Source organism: Myotis yumanensis, unplaced genomic scaffold, assembly GCF_028538775.1.
Source record: "Myotis yumanensis isolate MYYU_CA2020_CCGP unplaced genomic scaffold, mMyoYum1.0.hap1 SCAF_13, whole genome shotgun sequence".
NCBI lineage: Eukaryota > Metazoa > Chordata > Mammalia > Chiroptera > Vespertilionidae > Myotis > Myotis yumanensis.
The window spans coordinates 17925311-17940902 of NW_027223764.1; the positions used below are offsets into that span (position 1 = coordinate 17925311).

General features: G+C 37.1%; 1 protein-coding gene across 9 annotated transcripts in view; it reads right to left on the reverse strand.

The window, feature by feature from the left end:
* The window catches only part of BTRC (beta-transducin repeat containing E3 ubiquitin protein ligase), a 174004-nt gene that overhangs the window by 6814 nt on the left and 151598 nt on the right, over positions 1-15592 (reverse strand). For 8 of the 9 annotated variants that reach the window (XM_070432465.1, XM_070432466.1, XM_070432464.1 and 5 more), the window contains 7 exons: positions 13171-13267; positions 12274-12411; positions 11684-11802; positions 9715-9964; positions 9165-9283; positions 7907-8017; positions 6419-6497 (listed from right to left, as the gene is read on the reverse strand). In XM_070432465.1, the coding sequence (XP_070288566.1) occupies positions 6419-6497; positions 7907-8017; positions 9165-9283; positions 9715-9964; positions 11684-11802; positions 12274-12411; positions 13171-13267 (913 nt within the window). Of the gene's footprint in view, positions 1-6417; positions 6498-6624; positions 6711-7906; positions 8018-9164; positions 9284-9714; positions 9965-11683; positions 11803-12273; positions 12412-13170; positions 13268-15592 lie in introns of those variants that run through there. The other variant, XR_011473550.1, reaches the window with a different exon arrangement.

A 15592-nucleotide genomic window follows, 5' to 3' on the forward strand; every position in this document is an offset into this window, starting at 1 on the left:
AGCTATTTCAAGGACACAGAGAAAAAAACTTAATTTGAATTAAAGGCAGGATGAAAAAGTCAAACACTGGGCAGTTGATTTCACACATAATCAAAGCAATATTCACTAGAGCTGAGGCATGCCCAAAGCATGCTAGTTTCTCACTGCTAACTCTCCTAGGCTGAGGCTGAACCAGACCATTCCTCAGTGCTTCCCTGGCCTTAGCCTCTCTCTGTACCTCTAGGGTTCTTCTACAATGAGAGGCCAAGGACTGATAAGCAATAAGAAGTGGTGTGCTGGTAAGAGTTTATCAGCTAGTTAACTCTCCCCAATTGTAAAAGCATCTGCACATTTTCATGGTGTAAATATTCCTACGCTGGCTCTAGCTGGCTTGGCTCAGTGGATAGAGCGTCGGCCTGTGGACCAAAGGGTCTCGGGTTTGATTCTGGTCAAGGAAATGTACCGCGTTGCAGGCTTCTCCCCGCCCAGGCCCTGGTCGGGGCTCGTGCAGGAGGCAACCAATCGATGTGTTTCTTTCACACCGATGTTTCTCTCTGTCTTTCCCTCTCTCTTCCACTCTCCCTAAAAATCAATGGAAAAATATCCTTGGGTGAGGATTAACAAACAAACAAACAAACACAAAAAACCAAATATTCCTATCCTGGCCATTTTCAAGCTACCTATATGAGGCCAACCAGATTGCAAAAATCATAATTTAATTGAATCTCATAAGCAGTTATAAGCATATTTTGTATACCGTTGTAGTAACCACCACCCTGATCACTTCCAGTATCCCAAAAAGCACTCTCATGCCCCTTACAAAGTTGATACTACCTTCACCCCAATGCTCTCATCAATTCATTTTTCCTGTTCTTCGATTTCCTATAGATACTCATAACAGCATGTATTCTTTTTGCCTGGTTTCTTTCATTCAACAGTGTAAGATTACTCTCTGTTACTGCATGCAACAGAAGTTCATTCTTTTTTCATTTATTTATTACTGGTTGATGTTCCATTATATGAACACACTATACCTTCCTGTCTCCTTTGGTGGATATACAAGGCTGATTGTAGTTTTGGCTATTATAAATAAAGTTCCTATGAACATTTATATACATGTCTTTTGATAGATATATGCACTCATTTCACCTAGGAGTAGAACTGTATGTTTAGCTTTAGTAGATATGGTGAAGCAATTTTTAAGAAGTTGTGCCAATTTATATTCCCACCAGCCATGTATCAGAGTTCCAGTTGATCCACATCTTCAACAAATTGATACTGTCAATCTTTTAAATTTTAGCTATTTTGATAGATTTGTAGTATAGTGGTATTTTATTGGAGTTTTAATTTGCATTTTTCTTTATGAAGTTGAAACAGTTCCTCTCTATTTCTAGTTTGCTGAGAGCTTATCACGAATAGATGTTAGATTTTGCCAAATGCATCTATTGATATAGTCATGTGGTTTTTCTTCTTTAACCTTTGATGTGATGGATTACATTAACTGGTTTCTGAATATTACACCTGCTTTGTATAACTAGAATAAATCTTACTTGATCATGATGTGCAATTCTTTTTATACACTGTTGGATTCAATCTCCTAATATTTTGTTAAAATTTATCTTAATATAAGTTACTTCATTTTATTGAGATTTGAAAAATACTGGCATACCTTTAAAATAGAAATTTTCCTTATTGTGAAATCACTTAAACATAAGGAGAGTAAAGATCACACTTAAATCTGAAGCAAATGGTTTACAATATTACCAAAAAAGTCTACCTAATAAACTCATATTAGTTATGAAATTGTGTTTTATTTTCTTATAATATTTTTGTCTTGTTTTGGTATTATGGTGATTCTGGCCTCCCAGAGTAAATTAGGAAGCATTCACTCTGCTTATATCTTCTGAAAGAGATTGTACAGAACTGGTATAATGTCTTCCTCAAACACTTGGTAGAATTCACCAGTGAACCCATTTGGGCCTGGTGCTTTCCGTCCTGGAAGGTTATTATTGCTTCAATTTCTTTAATACATATATGCCTATTCAGATTGTCTATTTCTTCTGAAGTGAGTTGTGGAAGATTATATATTTCAAGGAATTTGTCCATTTCATCTAGGTTATCAAGTTTGGGGCATAGAGTTGTTCATAGTATTCCTTTATTATTATCCTTTTAACGTTCATGAAATTTGTAGTGATGCAAAGTTGTGCTTAACACTCAAAAATCAATGTAATAACCAATTAACAGAATAAAGGTAAAAATATAAGATCATCTCAATGGATGCAGATAAAAACATTTAACAAAATCCAACATCTATTTCTAATAAAAACTCTCAGCAATCGAGGAACAGAAAGGAACTTCTAATATCCCGATTTTATCTACGAAAAACCTAAAGCTAACACACACACACACACACACACACACAAAATGGTGAATGACCAAATGCTTTTTCCCCAAGAAAAGGACATCTACTGTTAATTCTTTTGAACGATGTACTGAAGATCCTAGTCAGTACAAGAAAACAAGAAAGAGAAATAAAGGTACAGAGGTTGAAAAAGAAGTAAAAGTGTATTTGTACATACTTGCAATGAACAATCCAGAAATTTCAAAATACTATTTACAATAGCATTAAAAATATGAAATATTAGGGATAAATATGACAAAAGACGTATAAGACCTTTAACACTGAAAGCAATAAAACATTTTTGAGAATTTTTAAAAAAATTCTCAAATTTAGGTCTCTCTGTTTAAAAGACCTAAACAGAGAGATATACTGTATTCATGAATCAGAAGACTCAGTATTGTTAAGAGTTACTTTTCTCCAATCGAAATTGACTTGGATTTAACATGATCCCAATGAAAATCTCAGCAGATTTACTGGGTGGAGGTGGGGGGTAAAATTGGCAGATCCTAAAATTCACATGAAAATTCAAAGGACCCCAAAAAATTTTGAAAAGTACGAAGCTGAAGGACTTATACTACTAGGTTTCATGAGTTATTAAAAAGCCGCAGTAACCAAGTTAATATGATACTGATATCAAGATAGACAAATAGACAAAAAGATCATTGGAACTGAATAGGTCCATAAGTAGAGACCCCCACATATATGGCTAACAGGTTTTGACAAAGTGCAAAGGCAATTCAAAGGAAAAAGGATAGTCTTGAATAAATGGTACTGGAACAACTGGATATCCATATGAATTTTAAACCATACCTTATACCATCCACAAAAATGAACTCAAAACTCAATAAGAAACCCACTCAATTAAAAAAATGGGCAAAAGATTCAAACAGACACTTCACCAAAATAGGTATGTGTTCAAGTAAACACATGAAATGATGCTCAACATTAATATTAGGAATATGCAAATTAAGATCACAATGAGGTACCACCGGACACTTGGAATGACTCCCATTAAAAAGACTGTACACTAAGTATTGGTGAGGATGTGGAGTAACTGCACTGTTGTATTGCAATGTTAAATGGTACAACTACTTTGGAAAACAGTTTGGCAGTTTCTAGAAATATTAAATGTACATTTACCATATGATCTAGAAATTCTGCTCCTAGAATTTATCCAGGAGAAATGTAAGCATATGGTCATATAAAGATTTGCACATAATGTTTATAGAAACTTTATTTGTAATAGCCCCAAACTGGAAACAATCCAAATTTTCACCAACTAGCAAGTGGATAAATTGTGGTATAACCATACAATGAAATACTACTTAGCAATGAACTACCGATTTACATCAGCAACACAGGAGAATATAAAAATAATTAGGCTTAATTAAAAGAGGCAAAAAAGAGTACATACTCTTCTTTGATTCCATTAATTAAACCATAAAAATGCAAACTAATCAATATTAACAAAAAGTAGATTAGTGGCTGTTTGGGGACTGGAGCAGGGGGAAATGGGCAGAATGGGAAGGAAGGATTACATAGGGGGCATGAGGATACGTTCATTCTCTTGGTTGAAGTGATAGTTTCATTGGTATGTACATATGTTAAAATTTATTAAGTTGCATATTTTATTGTATGTCAATTATATTTCAACTAGAGGCCCAGTGCAAAAAAATTCATGCACTCGGGGGGTCCCTTGGCCTGGCCTGTGCCCTCTCACAGTCCGGGACCCCTCGGGGCATGTCCACCTGCCGGCTTAGACCCACTCCCCAGGGGATCAGGCCTAAGCTGGCATCCTTCTGGCAGCCCAGGAGCCCTTGGGGGATGTCCGACTGACGGCTTAGGCTCCTGGAGGGAGCGGGCCTAAGCCATCAGTCAGACATCTTTAGTGCTGCCAAGGAGGCGGGAGAGGCTTCTGCCACCACCACAGAGCTTGCAGCCCTTAGCCTGGCTTGTGGCTGAGCGGAGCTCCCCCTGTGGGAGCTCATTGACCACCAGGAGGCAGCTCCTGCATTGAGCATCTGCCCCCTCGTGGTCAGTACATGTCATAGTGAACGGTCGTTCCCGATCGTTCCACCTTTAGGGTCAATTTGCATATTACCCTTTTATTATATAGGATAAACCTCTTTTTAAAAATTTAAGACAACTCAATAAATGAGGACAAGATTTGAACAGACACTTCACAAAAGAACATGAAAAGATGTTCTACACCATTAGTTATCACAAAAATGCAAATTAAAACTATAACCATTACACACTCATTCAAATGGTTATTAATTAAAAAAAAAACCTGACAATACTAGCCCTGGCCAGTGTGGCTCATTTGCTTGGGCATAGACCCATGCAACGAAAGGTTGCTAGTTTGATTCCCGGACAGGGCACAGGTCCAGGTTGCAGGCTCGATTCCTGGTAGGGTGCATGCAGGAGGCAACTGACCAATGTTCGTTCGCATCAATGTTTCTCTCTCTCTCTCCCTAAAAATCGTTTAAAAATCTTAAAAAAAAAACCACACAAAACTGACAATACTAAGTGCTATCAAGGATGTGGAAAAGTGGGACTCTCATACATTGTTAGTGGAAATGTAAAGTGGCATACATTTGCAAACTTCCAAAATGCCACTTTGGAAAATAGCTTAGTACTTCTTTTAAATTTAAACATACACTTATCATAGAAATTGCAGTTATAGGTATTTACCCAAGAAAAATGAAACATTATGTACATACAAAATCCTGCATGGGAATGTTTTCAGTATCACCAAAAGCTGGAAACATCCCAAATGTCCTTAAATTGGTGAGTGAATGAACAAATTGGTTCATCCACACAATGGAATACTACCTAACAATAAAAAAGAACTTAGTACTAACACATGCAATAACATAGATGAATCTTAAATGAAGTAAAAAGAGCCAAAGGCAAAATTCTACATACTGTATGATTTAATTTATATGACATTCGTAAGACAATAAAACTACAGGGACAGAAATGAGATGAATAGTTGCAAGGGGTGATTCTAAGGGACACAATTTTGGGGAAATGATGGATATTTTCTATAATTTGATTGTGGTAGTTACACATCTGTAAAATTCACAGCAGGACACTAAAAATGGGCAAATTTTGCTGTATGTAAATTATACTTTAAAAACCAGACCTAGATTAATTGTAAATGAATGAAAGTACACATTTTAAAAAACATGTGTGAAACATGAAAGTAAAGCATGTATTGTACTGAAATAAGCTTTAAATCCAACAAGGAAGACAAAGAAATGTATCTCTCTTTTTCAGAGCAGGGAATACCTAAATGTTGAGCCAGGATTCAGAATACTGGGTCTTCAAATGCTTGCTCTCATCTTTTCCCTGAGTTGTGCAAAAGATTGTCTTCTCTAGTGCCCCACCTAATCTTTTTCTAATAGAAGCAGCTTTTATACTGAGAACATTTTCTAATCCAGGCCTTTGGCATGATAAAGAATTTAGTGCTTTTGAAGGTGATATAAGATCTTTTTGAGTCACTTTTTCTTCCAAATGTCAAGATGTTCAGGCAAGGGAGTATATACAAAGAATAAAAAAGATGGGATTCAAGTTGCTGGAGACAGCATGCCTTGAATAGGATGTAGAACTAAGGGGCTGACCAGGGGTTCACACAGACTCCCATGGCACTTTTTGTAGGCACAGGTGTGCAGGTCTTCAGATTCTGGACAGGTTCCAATTTGAGCAATTATGTTCCTTCTCCCTAAGAACCCCCTACTGTTTCTGGTGGATACAGAATTCTTATTCACTTCCTGTACTAAACTGATGTGGAGAGTTGCTGTGCAGCTGTTAAACAGCTGCCACATTTCTCTCCATATATAGTCTCTAAAGCACTTTTGGATGAAAGGCGCTATATAAACATATTTTATTGTCATGTATTGGCTGCCTTTCCACTTAGTAGTAGGTTTTGTGAGGTTCTAACTATCAAATCCAGATCTGTATTCCACAGCACATCAATGTTTAATTTCTTCTCCTTCCTACCCCCCAACTTCCCTTAAACAATAAGACTCTTACCACAAGAGTCCGTAGACAAAGAGTCCCTGCAGGAGCACGGGGGTCCAAAGCAGCTACAAGATCCCACACTTTAATTTTCCTAAAGATCAAAAAGGGGACAAAAATCTTAATTAAAAGCAAAATTAAGGGAGCACAGGAAGAATAGCAAAACGTCATGGCAATAAATATGTATGGTGAATATAGTTTATATAATAAATGCAGCTCACAGGAATATATAAAAACTTTTTTGTTTTGGAGACTTGGTTCTTATATTCATTCTTGGTCTTAACAGGGGAAAATATATGTAGTTAACCTAAAAACAAGAAACAGGTTAGCTTTAACCAAACTGATGAAGACAGTGAATGGCAAAGCTACATTATACTTTGGGGCTAAGAGAAGATCTTATACATTAGGCCTCTTAGTAACATAAGAGATCACTTAAACCTATAAACCTGTAACTCTGAAGCATCTTCGCTTTGGTCAGTTCTAAGAATGGCCCAGGTCACATGTACCAGAGGACTGGGGTCCATTTAAGAGTTCTGGAATTTATATTAAGAATACTTATATTTTGATTTAAGTAAGAAAAGTTTAGCCCTTCTAAACTTTTAATTATAGGTCATGTTTCCTCATGATAAATGACCCATAAAACCCAAGAAAGGTGGATACAGATCAAAACCCTGGGAATGAGAAAATGTAACCTTGGACCTAGCTGGAACATGTCATCACATCCTGAACAATTTCTCAAGGGTATGAGAGTGATGGTTGACTCAAAGCAGAAGTAGTAGGTCTGCTACACTTCCTGCTGCTTGAATTGTCTTAACATATCAGTATAGTCAGTTCATACACTAAGATAATGTTAAGTTAGTTTCTGATATTTAAAAAGCTGCCAATATTTGAACTGTAGCTTTGTACCCTGACAAGAAGAAATGATAAAGAGGTCTTCATAAGTGAATATACTTTTATAAGAATTTACTATGTGCTTAGCATTGCTAAACATGGGATCCACCCATAGGAATAGACTCTATATTCACTGGAAATCAGACTGAATAAAATAAAAATTACTGAACTCATTGTAACTGAAATGCTAGAAGAAGCAAAGACAAGGGAACTGCACTTTTGGAAACATTCAAAGATATCAAAATTTAAGATCCTACCACATTAAGCCCCATAGATATTGCCCTCCAATGTTTTAGTTTTATAGTAAGTCACTATTTTATATGCATATCCTGTTATACTGGATTTGTCCAATTCTTTGCTTTATAGGGAAAAACGGAAAAATATATAACCAAAATCCCAAATATCAATAACAATCATGAGCAAAAAAGTGCAATTAAATAATTGGGAAGAATATTTTTGAAAGAGTAAACAAAGGAGAGGTGAATACATAAATTAGACACAAGAACTACTGTATTGGGTCCTTTCTGTGAAATCTATAATCTTTTAGACACAAGGAGAGGCTATATTTAACATCCTAAGGCAGGAGAGATTAAGATGTAGATACAAACTCACCCATCATAGGCCCCACTGACTATCCTCTTATTATCAAATCGAATACAGCGCACCAATTCCTCATGGCCTTCTAACACTCGTAAACATGCACCACATTCTATGTCCCATAATCTGGAAAAGAAAACTGAGTCAAGTGAATTTTCATATATTCATTCCTAAGCTTGGAATGTTATAATAATATACTTCAATGTCTTTAAAAAAGTCCCCAAAATAAATCAACACCCATGCAAAAATGTACTGCTTTCGATGTAATTTATTTCCTTTCTGCCATCTAACTCAGGTAGAAAAAGATATAATTTAAGTTCAAACATAGTATATATTTTCAATGCTTTATATAATTTTGTAACCAGGGTCTTCAAGGCATAAAAAGGATGACTTCAATGGACATAGTTGCCTGTGAAGGAAATGACCAAGCCAAGAAAGACAATGCTTCCTGAAATCAACAATAAGAACGAGATGAAGAATGTCAGTGACATCCTGACCTCACCTCTTTCCTGAGGACACTCTCTGCTTTCCTCTTTCCTGAGGACACACTCTGCTTTCACCCATTGCAGGATAGTCTTTCTCATTTAATGGAAACACAAAAGAAGTTCTCAAAAACTTTTATATGCTAATATACAAAAACTGTATGCTTTCAGACCAATCCAGATGATTTCTAGGAATGATAATTTCATCCTCTTAGTACTTTGAAGGAATTGAGAGGATTGATAAATCATCCAAATACAATTTAAAGATGAATTTGTTCATCTTTGTGACGGGAAAACACCAAAAATACTTCAATTAGTGGATTCATTATAATTTCAGACTGGTAACTCCCTAGCCAATTATGCAATACTAAGAAAATAAAATGCACACTTGCTAGTAGGGAAACAAATCTTGTTTCTTTTTTTTAGACCATGGGCAGAGAGAAATGGCCTTTAGCTATTTATTAGCCCTTTCCAACTGTAGACAGGTGAAATTTAAAGAGAAGGGCTTTCAACCTCAATCTGTGTATCTCTCTTGCCCACTTCCTCATTCAAGCAATACCTTTTAAATAGGTCTATCTGGTGATAGAACTATTACAGGGAGGAAATACATCAACAAAAGGATTTGCTGTGCTGCCTCTCTGCTTGGGGCAAACTTTTGACCTGCGAGAAGCTACAGAAAGAAAAAACATTTTATAATAAACATAACATAGTTGAAGATTTGTTTGAACTGTGCACAAACAATGAATGGTAGGAAATAATGATCCCTTCTAGACAAGGCACCCGCTGCTCACCTGATAGTGTTGTCAGATGAACCACTAACGACCAGTCTGTCTCTGTACTGCAAACAGGCAATGCCACGTTTGTGTCCATTTAAGGTCCTCACAAATTCACAAGTACTAGTGTTCCATACCTGAAACAGAATATGGCATTTGGCAGTTGATTTGGTGCTCTCACTAGTAATATCTACGGCAAGTGGAGTCCTGGAGAGGCAAGGACTAAACCAAGTTATCAAGCCAAACCAAATCAATGACAAGTTTGATTCATGGTAATATAGGGCTAATTTGTAGCTCGTTGCTATCACATAGGATTTCTCAAATTGATTTACTCTATGGTGTTAGTCTGGTCTTATAGACAAATTTTCTTGAACCTAAATTTACTCTTGCCCTTCTTACACTCACCATTACTTATAGTAATAAAATACCTAACCAAAATTGTCACATAACTTGTCTCATTTATTACCATTACTTAAATATTTAATTAGTCCTCAGTGATGTTTTAATATGAAATAGCCCTTGATCAGATTTTCACATGAACTCCCCTACTCTTAAGTCGGAAACTTACCTTTATAGTCCTATCTCCAGATGCAGAAACAATGTACTTGTCATCAAAGTCTACAACATTGACGGCAGCTCGGTGTCCGACTAGCACCCTCCGGAGGGTGATGTCAGTTGGGGAGGCCATATCCCATACAGCAATGGAACGGTCTTTAGAGCAGGTCACCATCATGCCATTATTGAAACGCAAGTGCAGAACTGCTTCACAATGATGAATCAACGTGTTTAGCATTTCACCTGTATTTACATCCCACACCCTGGAACAAACATCATTAAGAAGGCTATCTGAGATTTTGAAGGTACTGATGCTACAATGTACTACCAATATTTGACCACTGTGCTTCCCACCTTCCCCACCCCACTTTCATACTAGTACTATACTCTACTCTTCTGCATTTTTGAAGTTGAACAGAGGTAAAGAATACTGATGGATCACAGGGAAGTGGTAGATAGAGGGCTGGAATGGGAGAGTGGGAAAAGCAAGAAGACAGGATGCTGCCAATGTGAAATGCTTAAAGACACACTACCTCAAATGTGGGCATGTGTAGAAAGTAGGAATGAGGTAGCAGCCACCATCACCTACTAATTGGGCCCAGATCTCAAGATTATTATAAAACTTCAGAAATTCAATCTAATACCATTAATAAGATACATTTAAAACTGGGGATCTGAATAATAACAGCAGCATTAGTGTCCTATGGATAGCCCTCAGGAACTAGAACTGATATAGGCCAAGAAGCTTCCATAACAGACTGATTTAATGCTATGGATTTGATCTTGATGTCTTTGAATCTTAGATTTCACCACACAGGTCAAGGCCCAAGATTACTTAGACCCTAAGTCTAAGGCTCCACTTCTGAGCTTTGAATGGGGATTGGGATCAAGAAGGGCCATCAACTGGAAACATGGACTTCACAGTAGAGAATAGGACCCTTAGATAGCTTGAGAATTTTATGTGATGAGATATAGTATTTGACTTTAATACTCTTATTTTTGTATATTTACTTTGGTTTTTATAACACAAGTTATTCCTTTTTCCAGATTAACCCCTTTTTTTCAGAAAACCATTTTTTCCCTTATCCTATAAATGATGTTAGTCAGCCTCTACATTTCAGCTTCCTTGAGGCATTCCACATGAACCAATAAATGTTAAATGTCGATAACTAAGAACTGAGTTTGCTATGCCTTTAAGTCAAAAGACAAGAAACAAGAACAGCCTTTTCTATTCACAGAGGATAACTGAGAATGGTAAACATTTAACTTCAGAGAATCTAACAATGCAGTTAACTGCTTTCGCCCCCTATTTTTAAAAAAGTTACTTCTGATGCATTATGTTTGCTAAATCCTTTAGCTTAAGGCAAAATTTCTAACAGAGGTTTCCAGCAGTGCTTCTGGTACCCAGAACTCAAGCTACACTGGACTCCAGCAGCATAATGACTGTGTCATCAAATTACTAATGCCTCTGGAAATTGAAGGCCCCTCCCTGAGTGAAGCTTGCAATTAAAAACTGCAGGGACAGCAGGGGAGGGGCTGGCAAAGAGAGCATTTCTCACCTGTACACATTTTAAAGGAGATAACACATGCCTACACTACAGTTATAACCCCCTGAAAGGAAGGTTTCATTTCATTCATGTCATTCCCTTGTAAGGTGGTTTTTGTAAGGAATGCAAGGTTTACCAAGTTTCTGTAATGGATGATTCTAGCAAATTAAAACAAAGTGTAGTTTCTCAAATGCATAAAAATGTAAACTTACCTTAATCATTCCTAATTCAAGTTTTTAGTTCTAGATTAACACAACGGGGTGGGGGGGGGGGTGGGGGGGGAAGGGGTGGGGGGGGAGGGGGGTGATGGTTTCTTCTTCTTTAGTTATGAAGTTTTAGAACTGTGCTCATGCAGATATACACAGAATTACTATATATGACAAAGACAGAGTGGATCTGATAATTGAGTTCAAAAAGTCGTTTGAAATTTTCTACCTGACTGTAGAATCCGATGATCCAGTTATAATCACCCTCTCGTCATACTGGAGACATAGGACAGAACCCGTGTGGCCTGTGAGAATTCTCTTGCATTCCAATGTGCTTTTATCCCAGATCTAGGAGGGCAAACAAGATCCTTTTGATCACTGTGATAATGGGGTGCTGCAGAGACTTGCTGGCTCTATTATGTGTTTGATACCCTCAAAGAATCAAAGCTCAGAGTAGTGTGGAATGCATTCTTTTCTCTAGGTATAGCTAAGCATCTACATATATGTGGCTTCAGTACTAATGCAGACTTTATCCTTTTCATTAAGGAATAGGGGTAGCCTATAATTATGTGAGGGCTAAGAGTAATAGCTCATTCAGTGAACTTCAAGAAGAGAATTTAACAATCCATTTATATGCTCTTCTTGGGGGAAGCAGGTATCTGTCCTTTAAGGAACTGATTTTGGCTTTGGGACTAGAAACAACCTTAAATGCTCACTTACTTCCTGGAAATAATACTTAGAATTTATGCTTTGGATTGTTTTATGAATGTGGTCACCCTAGCTTCTTCAGCTACTTTCCCACACCTGAAGAAATCTCACCTTGATAGTGTTGTCTCGAAGGCCGCTTACTATCTTCTGATCATCATACTGCAGACAGTAAACTCCTTTGCTGGTTTCACTTCGGCAGTGGATTCTCTGTAAACTATGTCTACCACATCTCCAATTAGATTCTATTGTCTGAGAAGAAGGAATGGTAAAGAGGCAGTAATTAGGAAGGGAACAGAACTAAACACTTATCTAACTTTCATGCAACCAATGACAAATGCTCAATGCTTCACTCTATTGGCTATTTAAAACTTAAGGCAAACTAAAAATATGTTTTCTCTCTCTCTGTCTTTCCCCCTCCCTTCCACTCTCTCAATGGAAAAATATCCTCGGATGAGGATTAACAAACAAACAAACAAACAACAGCCACTATTTAAAATGATAAAACATTTTTTCATTTGTAAAGTAATTAAAGATTATTTTCTAGAACTCTTCATATAATTCATTCAATTAAATAATAAACCTTGTGGAAAGAGACTGCTCACTGAGAGAAGACAATCTATGAACCACATGAAGTTATGTGCTCAGTGGGCTTCCTACATGGTGGTCATTTCTACCAGTGAATCTCCACGGAGGCTCAATTGAGAAGATATCTGAATATCAGGTTAAGAGTGCAGTCTCACTGATATTATATGAAGACATCATAGTCTCTCTCTCTCATCTATCTATCTATCTCTCTATCTATCCATCTATCTATCAGTAAATAACTTTTAAACACAAATCTTTGCCTGGAAATTTACTATATTTTACTGACTCTATTCTCTTACAAAGAAATTGATTTTTAACTCACATCAATAAACCTTAATGGGTTTGCTGTAACAATGCTGTTACTGAAGAATGTTGATGATTCTCTAGTATTTGGCAAATACCTAAATATACATAGATTCTTACCTCAATGTCTTGTATAATTTTAGGATAAAGTGCTCTATAAAAAGAGTTGGGAGGAGCATTCCCATCAGGAGGTTTGTTTTTGAATAAATACTGTCCCCTAAAAAAACACAAATATTTCATAATAAAAATCACAATATTATGCATTCACAAGGAGCTTCATATTTCTTCAAAGCGTTTTGACAACTATCATTCCAAATAGTCTCCATAACTAGCCTGGAGAGGAGTGAAGTTAAGTCTGGTTTCAGGAGTCCCACATCAAGGAGTAACTTTCTGGGCTCTAAGGAACTGGGCCAATATCGATTTGCTTTTGGGTAAAACATGATGATTTCCAGTGTAGAACATCGAGTATCAGGCCTTCTGGAATATTATAATGTCCATACTTAAATGAAATACATATAACCAGAATCCAACTATTGGTCTATTAGACCTCTGGATAGACAGATTTATTGGCCTTACCTTTTGAAAATTTTATTCATGACGATATCTATGTACTACCTTTGAACTGCTAGGCACATGTCCCACAGCCTTTTTTTCACTGAGTAAAGCTGTGCTAGTCAGTGGAGCCTCGCATCATGGGCAGTAGGAACGCCTCTGTCACAGAGAACACTTTTTTTTGTCTTCATTTATGGGGTTAAGGTTTGTTGGCAACTCAGGCACCCTGGTGATCAGTGTAGCTATGCTTGAAAGGAGCAATTCAGTTCATTTGCACAGAAAACAAAGGGATCACAGGAGTGTTCAGAGCAGGTATGAAAGAAGATGAAAAGAAATGCCTACAAGCACTGTGCTGTCAAGTCTAAAGCATGAAATTGACTTTCACAGGTGTGTTCCTGGCTATGTACATACATACACGCATTTTACTGCCTTTCCTTGATTCCAGTGAGCAACATTTGTTAGCATCTCCTTCCTTATGACAGCACATCTTTGGAATGCTCATATCCCAAGCTAGATCTTTGCTACAAAAAAAAATCAGTAAATGGCAATCACTTCCTGCTGGGTAAAAAATTTAATTCCTTATCCTGAAGTTAAGAACCCACCAAACACGGTGTGGAAGCTAGTAAACCCCACTATGGGTGTACTAACTGCTGTTCTCACTGGCACTGTGCCTTGCGAAGTGGAGATAGGCAGAAATGCCTCTGAGTGTAATCCTGGCACTAGAGAAATCATGTGTTCTCTGGGCCAGTCATCTACTCCTCCCTCTATAGCTCCATTACAATATAATTAATTGTTCAATGTCTCTAGGAGCGCTTCTCTCCTGCCCTCTTCCTATTATACACCTTGAAAATTAGTTGAGAAAATTTCCTATCAGAAAGGTAGCTGCTGGCTCTGACTTCTGTGTTAATACGGAAAGGGAAATCTGCAGTGGAGATACTAAAAAATAGTTTTAAAAAAGGGACAAATAGGAACAAGCAATAGGATACACCAACATAAAGAAAAGGGCAAACAAGATACATTGAAATAATTCTGGCTTTAAAAAGTTAAAACTCTTCTCTAAACAATCTTATTCTAGCAACACACTGCAGACAAACAATAGATTCTGAATGAAGAAATTCTAAATCTGGTTAATAATTATAATTTAATAATTTCAACTGCAACATCCTTTAATGAGGTAGGAGTCACTACATTAATTTTACAGATAAAGAAATCAAACATCAGGCAGGTTAAGAAACTTGCCCTAGGTCACATAGCTAGTGAGTAGAGCTAAGGTTTGAATCTAAGTCTGACTTCAGATCCCATACTCTGAAATACTTTATTGTCTCTTAATGTCCACCATTCTTCAGAGATTCCTGTCCTCTTTTTAATCTCTGCAATTATACACAGGCATCCCAGGATTTCTTCATAATGAATGAAACTATTTCTACATCCTAAGGAAAAAGAAATTATATAAACCTGTGATTATTTTCTACTGCACCATGGTTACCATGGCTTGCTAAAGTATCTGAATTTCTTCAAATCAGAGGTGCTACAAAAAAGGGTGTCTAGGTATTTAAAACTGGTTTCTCAGTCTCTAAGTCAAAATCTTTTAGATGGAAGCTCTTTGACAACAGGGGACATTTCTATATGAAATGCCTACTACCTCTGAGAGTGTGAGTACATGCTAAACGCTAAATATTAAATTCAGAATGTTTTCATAAAATGTGACCTGCTAATTAAGAAAATAGACTTTCCCCAAGTTGTCTTTTTATCATACTTTTAAGAGTTACCATTACTGAGCAGAGAGAGCACATTCAGTATTATTCAAGAGAGACGATGGAGTTCACATAGGGTCAGACTATCAAATTCATTTAGATATAAATTACAACAGCAGCCGAAACCGGTTTGGCTCAGTGGGCAGAGCGTTGGCCTGCGGACTGAAAGGTCCCAGGTTCGATTCCGGTCAAGGGCATGTACCTGGGTTGCGGGCACATCCCCGGTGGGGGATGTG